Here is a 9610-nt window from a genome sequence, read left to right as displayed (position 1 = left end):
AAATGGTCATAAACATGACATCATAAAGTAGTGATACATATGTGGTCCCTTTTTGGCCGTATGGTCCCAAGAACAACCAGTCTCCTCTTCCAACTCTGTTATTGTGCTAATTCAATATTTTTTGGAAACACATTCAATTTGTAATGAATATTATTTAACTTTATTTTTTTATTTTTGATGTTTAATAAAAATTTATTTGCATAATTGATTTTTTTTACTATTAATTTATATTATTTATTATAAATAATTTTAAAAAAAAACAAATTTAAAAACCCCGACCAACGGTTTTACAAACAGATATAGTCTGTCGATATTTTACAGAGAGTTAAAAAAATTTACTGGAAATGTCACAATCACTGACGTCTTCACAAACGAATGGAGTCCTTCGGCATTTTACAAAGAGTTGAAAAATATTTACTGGAAATGCCATAATCACTAACGTCTACACAAATGGATGGAGTCCATTGATATTTTACCGAAAGCTGAAAAATATTTACTAGATATTCCACTATCACCAACAGAATAAATCCATCTACATATTTCAAGCGGGATTTTTTTATGCCATTTTCTGTTTGCAAAACCATCAGCAATATTTATTTTTTTACTGATAGAATTAGCGACGAAATGTGGGATTACCGATAAAAGACATATCAAAGAACACTTTCCGTCGGTGATTTAGTTAAAAAATTATCGACAGAATCTGAATCTCACACCAACAGATTCAATCCATCAGTAACACTGAGAAATCTTGTAGTGTTAAAAACTTATAACAAATCAAAAAATTCATATCAAATAACCTAGAACACTTCAACCCATCATATTATAATCAACTTATTCATCATCCACATTCAATTCTTCAATTAATCCCTAATGATACAAATTTAAAACCTAAACCTTAACAAACCAAGAAATCAAGGTTAAAAACCATAATTACACACATTAAAGCATAAATCTTATCTTAAACACATAATCTCTACGGTCCTCTTCTTCTTCCCCTCGGTTCTCTCTCTCTCTCTCTCTAATCAGATTTTTTTTTATTTTTTTTTTAACCTCCTATTTATACTTATCGAGTCAATAAACTAAATACCCTTCATCCATATACACCTAATTCTAAGCCTCCAAAGGACATTGTTGCCTTTTATTATTTATTCTCTCTCTTTATTTTTCAAAACATCAGTCTGCTTGGAACTCAAAGGTGAAGCATGCTCATAAACAGTTTTCTTTAAATTTTGGACAAAATTGTAAGACAACTTCATGTTCTGAAAAAGCCAGTCTCAACTTTAGCTTCTACCTTGCTAGTGTCATGCTCAAGAATCTAACCACATATCTTACAGATACAGCCCCCGTTGATCTATCGAAGTCAAAAACCACCTTTCAAGAAGGCAATGCATGGTAGCAACAGATTGATTTTGACAGAATAATTTTGCCAGCAGAATTTTTCCTCTCTCAAACTCTTTTTCCTTTCTGTATCAACAAGTAAATTAGTTTGCAACTACATTTTAACCTCGTCATTGGCTATGCGAACTCTGTAGATTTTGTTCCTCGTTGGAAAAAAAAAAAAAAAAAAAAAACGTTGGCTTCTTGAATAAACTCAAGCACCCATCGAAATCCATGTCCTAAGACAGACCAGCACGTTTACTAATAATTACAGAGAGACTACCATTTTCTTGGTTTTTTTCTCCTATGCAGTAACTTAAAGCTAGGCCGACTCTTGTTACAATCTGAAAGTTTATTTAACGTATGCAAACTATTCACTTTGTGAATCTAACGGCACGGCAAGAGTATTTCTGTCTGCTTCTAAAATTATAGCGCATCTGATGCCATAAGATGGGACTAAAATCATTGCACGAAAACCATTTATTAGCTTACTAAATACAATATTCATCAGCCATTATAAAATATACTCATGAAGGGAAAGTTTGAACTGTCCGAATTCATGCTGGCTAAAAAACACAACACTATGTCAATTAAATTAGTTAATCATAGGGGTCAAAATTAGAACATTTTGAAGGGCACGCATAGTTGGAAGGCCTGTCTTGTGGAGCATACGAATTGACAGGAGCAGAGTCCCTGTAAGAACCTCAAAGGGTGCGTGAAGATAGTATGCCTACCAGCTTACTCATTGCTTCCCTAATATACCGGCTACTAATACCAAAGGCTGCCATGAGATTCACTAAACAATTCCAATTTGTTTGTTTGGCCTTGCTCTTCATTGTGGGAGCTTGGCCTTCTAAATCCATAGCTCGAACCCTCCTGGATGCACCCATGTATGAGAGGCATGAGCAATGGATGACTCAGTATGGGCGTGTATACAAGGATGACAACGAGAGGGCGACCCGTTACAGCATATTCAAGGAAAATGTTGCACGCGTAGATGCTTTTAACAGTCAAACCGGAAAATCTTACAAACTTGGTGTCAATCAATTTGCAGATCTTACAAATGAAGAGTTCAAAGCTTCACGCAACAGGTTCAAGGGCCATATGTGCTCTCCACAAGCAGGTCCTTTCAGATATGAAAACGTTTCTGCAGTGCCTTCTACCATGGACTGGAGAAAGGAAGGAGCTGTAACCCCTGCCAAGGACCAAGGACAATGTGGTGAGTGCCTATCCTTGTGTTTATAAGAATGAGATCTTACAGAGGGATACTTTTCTAACCTTCGTTTTGTTTGTGCTGAATCAAAACGTAGGTTGTTGTTGGGCATTTTCGGCAGTGGCAGCCATAGAAGGAATCAATAAGCTCACAACTGGTAAATTGATCTTCCTTTCAGAGCAAGAGGTTGTTGATTGTGACACTAAGGGTGAGGATCAAGGCTGCAATGGTGGTTTGATGGATGATGCCTTCAAATTCATTGAACAAAACAAGGGTCTAACAACTGAAGCTAACTACCCATACAAGGGAACAGATGGCACTTGCAACACTAAAAAGGCAACCAACCACGCAGCAAAGATTACCGGGTTTGAATATGTGCCAGCAAACAGTGAAGCTGCACTGATGAAAGCTGTTGCCGAGCAACCAGTTTCTGTTGCTATTGACGCTGGTGGATATGATTTCCAATTCTACTCGAGTGGCATCTTTACAGGAAGTTGCGACACTCAACTAGACCATGGTGTCACTGCTGTTGGATATGGAGTCAGCGATGGATCAAAGTATTGGCTAGTGAAGAACTCATGGGGTGCCCAATGGGGGGAAGAGGGATACATACGAATGCAGAAGGATATACCTGCAAAGGAAGGACTATGTGGCATAGCTATGCAAGCCTCTTACCCCACTGCCTGATCAGACGTTCCCAAATCTAAACACGTGTCATCTACTGCTGTTGATGGCTATTTCTATCAATTATAACGTGTATGATTGCTCTCTATAATTTCTCCTTTGTCTTATTTCATATCTCATAAAGAACTCGTAGAAGCCTCCGATGCTAATAACGAGTCTGTATATGCTATTGTTACTGTGTAACATATACATGAAAACCATCTTATTTTATGTCTTAGCACAATTTCTTCAAGGGAACCATCCTTTACATTCTCTACCTTTTTCACTTTGTTCTACAAACTTGCACTTCCATAAATAACAAACAAATAATTGAAAATCCTAAACCAGACAGACAAACAAGACTTGCATTGATATACACCTAAGCATGCATAATGAAATTCTTAAATCTTGTACATAATTTGCCAGAATGAAATGAAGATGGACTAGCTACCAAAACAGCATCTAGAAGACAATTTGATCTCTGTAAAAGTTGTAGCTTAGTGGTGTGCTATAACAAGATGTTGAATTGTCGCTTGTAACCAATTCTATATTGTAAGAAAAGAGATCATAGAAAATGTGAAAAGTGAAGCAGCAAAAACTTCCATTCAGACCAAAACCAGAAAGCAAACTTGTATTTAGTATTGAATAACCTTTTTTAACAGTTTGTATAACTTTGATTGTATGTAAAGAACAAGTACAAATGAAAAAATGAAAGTAACTATTTTCCGGCTGTATTTGATATCTATTGAATAAAAATGAATTAATTCTATGAGCTGTATAATGTGATTCATGGAGAAAAATAAGCTGGGCTAAAATAATTGCCTCCATGGTTTCGGTTAAGAATGCTTACAATGAGTAAGCACATAGTCATTTAAAAACTGGCTGAGCTGAGTAGTATACAGTTTTGGATCATTTCTGAAATGATCAACATGAGGTGTGAACACAAAGTTGCAGGCCCTAACCTCATGCCCAGCTCTTCGCTGCTTCTCTATAAATGATTCCACAGACCCTGCAGGAATGACTCTATCTGCAGAGCTATATATATACAACTGTGGACAGCTTGGCTGTCCTGATGATAATAAGCTTAGCACATCCGAGAGCCTCCTGCAATGTAATAATGAAAAGTTATATAAGCTTCCAGTCATGGAGAATCTATCAATGGTAATAATGATAAGAATTAAATTATTAAGCATTTATCAACGTATGGTTTCAGATGTTTCTTTTTTTGGTAAGAGGGTATAACCTGTTCACCATAGGAATGTTCAAAATCACATCAAAGAACATCTCCAGAACAGCTAATAAAGCTGATTCAGCTATGGCAGGCTTGGGTTCCACGAATGTTTTGCTGCCAACTAATACATCCATATCTGACTCTTTTGAGCTTGCATGCACTTTCGTAGCAACACTATGCTTTTTCAGAAAAGCTGCAGAGAAGCCTGATGCCCAAACCTAAACAAAGGGGGAAAAAACCATGTGGACTCAGACCCGGAAGACTGCAGAAGGAGAAGGAGTGTATCCCAAATAATGATTGAAAGTGAACATGAATAACATTTTCATCATATATTTGTATTTTGATCGCCAATAACATGGTCAAATGAAGGAAAGCACAGACCCTGCAGATAATATATAACCAGCCAAATGATAGTTCAATAACTATACTAAAAGGCTGCTGATAAAATAGTCTGAAAATCAAAACACCATCTCCTACCCACAAAGCAAAGATGGAGGTGGTACAGAGTGTGTGATTATCGGTAGCATGGCTGTAAAGTGTAAAATGACAGTTAATTCATGAACTTAATGAGTAAAAGGAAACGATTCAAGGTTTTCAAAGGTTTGCCAGCTACAGCAACCATAATCACAGCCAACAGTTTCATTAAACGCAGCTAAACATGCTTAAAATAATACAAGACATGCAGAGAGGATAAAAATAAGAATTCCATCCCCTTCCTGATACCAATATTATGTTCTTCTTACTGTCAAAAACAACAAAGACAACTGCAAGCAGCATTTACCTGAGGGTCAGGGGTAGCGACAGGGGCAGAATCCACGATGCAGCCCCTGATCCTTCCCATTAAAGAAAGATCCTGCTTCTGAAACTTCTCAAGTATAGCTCCATAACTGCAAAAAAAGTGCATCACACCAAGCATGTCAAGCCAAATGGTTTCACAAGGAATAAAGAAAACAAAATGGTTAGTGCAGAAGCCTGAGATGGAGAGAGCTTTACATTAACCATCCAGTATTGCTGAAAGTGTGGAAAACTAAGTTCTTTCCATCCTCTTCCAACCAATCAGCCAGGTGGGTCGCAAGCAAGTCAATGTCCTGTTCTGTTTTCCCACCAACTTGGTAACTAAGAATCTCAGCCAGTGGAAAAGTAAAAGTAATGACATGGAATCCCCTCGAAGTATACCACTCAGCATATTTATTTAGATGTTTCTGCTTTGATCCTAACCACCCTAGCAAAACTACCACTGTCCTAGACTTTTCTGATGAACAATCAGATGATCCAGAAACATCAATAGTACTCGGCTCGGGCAAATGCCATCTATATAATATATCAGGAGAGGATGGAGGAATAGTGGTGGTTTTAAATGCACTTGATTTTGGCCCTTTGGCCAACTCGGCAGACCGATACAAATTACCAAGAAAAGGTGAGGAAGCAACAGAAGAGCCAAGAGTATTGGGAACAAAATTTTGGCTCATATCCAGAACTGGGAAGCTAACATTAGGAACAGGCACCCGAATCCTAGTTACGAATGACAAATTTGCAAGCTTAGAAACTGAAATGTGAGAAACCCAAGAAAATTTTGAATCCTGAAGTGAATTAGACAATAAAGAACTTGACTGTTCAGAGGTAGAACAAGTATCAGATGATCTAAAAGATTGTAGTTCATCGGAAAATTCAACAGAAACAGAAGCTAAAGCTGCCACAGCTGCTGCGATCACTGGTCTTTGAATGATTCCAGACAAGGAGCCCATACTGAATACACAAGAAGAAAATCTCTCGTAAACAAACAATCCTATATCACAACGATCTAAACAAAACAAGGCCAGGAATTCAGTCAACGAACTGAATTTCAATTTTGGTCACAACCCAGATAACCAAACAAAGAATGTTAAACAATCAATCACCTGCACAATGCTTAGAACAATTCAATTTAAACCAAAACCAACAATACCAAACACAGATACAAATAGCCACATTCAAATTCACGAGAAAAACATGGAAGCAGACAGAGATGGAATATTCTATGTTGTTGTTTACCTTATTCTTTGTAAAGGATCTTTGAATTTTGTTCTCGGGCTGTCAAAAATTGTTCTCTTTTGACAGCCCGATAGATCAAAGGTTAGACACCAGCCAAGAAGCTTCCTTTACCAATACAAAACGCGTTCCTGCTAGCACAAAATAGACAATTTCAACATGTTAATTATTACCTTAAACCAATTAGCGAAACACTAATAAGCGACAGCATGACCAGATGGGACTAAACTATGGTTCCAAATTTGGACAGACCAATAAAAGCATGCCACGAGGTACTACATCGTGGCTTTTTGCAGAGATGGTGATTGATAGATAAGTAGTTATAGATTCCTTCCGATGGTCTATGAGACCAGGGATTTTAAAAAAAAAAATTATAAAAGTTAAAAATTACAGTAAAATAATTATATTTGAAAAGAATTTATTAAAAACCACTAGTTTTAAACACAACAATATACTTATTGTATTTTAAAATAATAATATTTAAACTTATAACCTCACCATTACATCTTACTCAATCAATTAGTCAATTGATATGATTAGTTTATTAGTTAATTGATATAATTGTATAAATTAATTGACCATTTCAAATCCAAATATATTTTATGAATGTTAGTGATATAGTCAGGCTTACAATAATAAATAATTCTGAACAATCAAATATAAATATATTATAACTAAATAAAAATTTACCTAGACATATTACATGGATATATTTAACAAATATATTTATAAACCAATAAAATATATTTAAATCTAAAAAAAAAACTAGTTGTGTTATACTAAAATAATAACTTAAAAATATCATAATTTTTTATTTAATAGTTGAATCACTATCAAATTTAAGTTTCTCGAGGTCAGAAATCATTTCACTTATAATAACTATGAAATCAAACTATTTCAACCATCAAATTTTTAAATTTTAAAAATATCACTTATAAGGTTTCGATAGTTTTATAATTTTTCTTGTTATTTTTAATCAATAAATCAATTTAATTAATTATTATAAATTAGATAATCCTGAATGTAATTAATATCAAGATTTAAAACCACGAAATCTATAAATATAATATTTTACCAAAAAATTTTGTTACTATGTTAATTCATTATTATTTGTTATTTTGTATGTTAATTGTTCAATTTGTGCACAATATAAGAATGATTAAGGCAATTTTAAATGATATTTCATTAAAATTTAAAAAAAAAATTAAAATTATTTTAATATATTAATATTAAAAATAATTTTTAAAAATTAAAAATATATCTATTATTTTAATATAATTTTAAATAAAAAATATTTTAAAAATAAACTTTAAGATATATTTTTATTTATACGAGAAGAGAAGGGAAGGGCGAGAGGTAATAAGAGTGATGCGTCTTGGGTAGGATTGGAAAACGAATTAACTACCACGGTGGACCTAAAAGGTGCTAAGGAACACGAGGATGCCATATAAAACGACAGGTCAAGACTCAGAAGACAAAGAGACCAGAACACTCTTTTGCCCTTAATTAGCTTAATTGAAAGCAAGTCAACTCGGCCTGACTCGGATGAATAACTCAGAATTCTAAACTTTCTTCCAATTAAAGAAAACAATAAAAACCCAATTCGAAATACAATGAATAAATAAAAAACTTTAGTTCTTTTGCTAAAAACAAAAGCCAATGCAGGGCCAATGAAAGTGATGATTAATTTTAAAAAAATATATATGAAAACAGATTGAAATGTGTAGTTTTCTTCGTTGGATTTGCTAAATTTTGCTCAAATTTTAAAAACATCCAAACTTTCAAAAAAAAAAAACAATCAACACAAACAAGAAAAATAAAAGAAAGAAATAGTATAGAGAGAGAAAACTGACCTGAGAGAGGCAAGACGAACGGCAATTTAGTTTCCTTCTTGTTTTATTTATAGGGGAGAGAAGAGAGGAACGAGTGCCCTTCCGTGAGGGATTTCTTGTTTTTAATTTTTCAGAGGTTTTTGATTTATAGGGATGTTGATGGCTTTGCTTTAAAGATGTTTTTCTTGGAAAGCTTTGAGCCAGGGGAGGCTTGTAAGATGGGAATGGTTTCTAGAATATCCAAATTGGATATTCCAACAAAAGATTCTGAATGGAAAGATGAATTGGAATTTGAAAAGGAGGAGAAGGGTTGTTTTATATATATATATTAGTGCCCATTACTCTACCAACCTTTTAACAATTATTTATTTTTCTATTTTAAAAATCATTTTTTTATATTAATATTTTTATATATATTTTATTAAAAAATAATTTTTAAAAAAATAATATTTTATTACATTCTAGGAAAAAGTACTTTAACTCAAACATCCTAAAATTTCAATGATTACTTCCTTCAGTTCAAAGATAAACAGTTATTCATATATTAAAATCTGTTTGTCTTTTTGTTTGAAAAATTATTTTAAACAAAATAAAAAATTATTTTTTTTACTTTAAATTACTATTTTTATTTGTTTTAGTTTTTTAAAAATACTTTTAAGCAAAATAAAAAATTATTTATTTGCTTTAAACCGATATTTTTTAATGTTTTCATATCATTTTAATTTTAATATCTTAATATAAAAATAATTTAACAAAATATATTATTTTAATATATTTCTTAAAAAAAATATATTTTGAAAAACCATAATTATCTCAAAAATCCTCTTAGCCACGTCCTAGAGTCAGCAAATAGAATTCCAGTTTTTAGCTAAAGAATGTGTATGTATGTGTAAATTATTGAGCATACAAGTGAATGTGAACTAATGAATAGTTACAAAGGGCTCCAACTCGATTAGATGAAACTACTTCAATGAACAAAAACTAATGTGAGGACTGATATGCTTAAGCTCTATCAGGTCTGGAATCACCAAATTCTATGCCCAAGAGATGCAGCTCTTGATCGGTCTCGAAATCAAAAGGATCTGCCTCGTCCGTTTCTAAATGGATATGCGTTGTATCCATGAATACTCTACATGTTACTGGATTCTTAGTACCGAATATGAGAGAACAGTTCTCGTAGAAACCATCCTTTGGGGGTAGATTCAATAGAAATGACTTTGGAGCTGAGACCCTCCTTCCACTGCTAGTTTTAGTACGCTCTTCCTG

General features: G+C 33.6%; 3 protein-coding genes across 3 annotated transcripts in view; 1 reads left to right on the top strand and 2 right to left on the bottom strand.

Annotated features, from left to right (window-relative positions):
* The first annotated feature begins 1868 nt into the window (after positions 1 to 1868).
* Positions 1869 to 3514, top strand: LOC105118241 (senescence-specific cysteine protease SAG39-like). The gene is made up of 2 exons (XM_011016140.1): positions 1869 to 2596; positions 2688 to 3514. Exons 1-2 carry the CDS (start codon positions 2104 to 2106, stop codon positions 3275 to 3277), a joined length of 1083 nt encoding a protein of 360 aa, XP_011014442.1. The 5' UTR covers positions 1869 to 2103; the 3' UTR covers positions 3278 to 3514.
* A 343-nt stretch (positions 3515 to 3857) lies between these two features.
* LOC105118240 (transmembrane protein 53-like) lies at positions 3858 to 8536 on the bottom strand. Its single transcript, XM_011016139.1, has 6 exons — positions 8366 to 8536; positions 6516 to 6643; positions 5478 to 6230; positions 5266 to 5371; positions 4497 to 4702; positions 3858 to 4357 (listed from the first exon to the last, which is right to left on the bottom strand). The coding sequence occupies exons 3-6, from the start codon at positions 6227 to 6229 to the stop codon at positions 4090 to 4092; spliced, it is 1332 nt and encodes a 443-aa protein (XP_011014441.1). The 5' UTR covers position 6230; positions 6516 to 6643; positions 8366 to 8536; the 3' UTR covers positions 3858 to 4089.
* Positions 8537 to 9205: 669 nt separating this feature from the next.
* LOC105118239 (FAD synthetase 2, chloroplastic-like) overlaps positions 9206 to 9610 on the bottom strand; it is a 2913-nt gene continuing 2508 nt past the window's right edge. Inside the window, exon 6 of the mRNA XM_011016138.1 lies at positions 9206 to 9607. Coding sequence (XP_011014440.1) covers positions 9347 to 9607 — 261 coding nt within the window. The 3' untranslated portion in view covers positions 9206 to 9346. The remainder of the gene's footprint in view (positions 9608 to 9610) is intronic.

Source organism: Populus euphratica, unplaced genomic scaffold (genome assembly GCF_000495115.2).
Source record: "Populus euphratica unplaced genomic scaffold, PopEup_1.0 scaffold1826.1, whole genome shotgun sequence".
Taxonomy (NCBI): domain Eukaryota; kingdom Viridiplantae; phylum Streptophyta; class Magnoliopsida; order Malpighiales; family Salicaceae; genus Populus; species Populus euphratica.
This window is presented reverse-complemented; position numbering and strand designations above follow the sequence as displayed.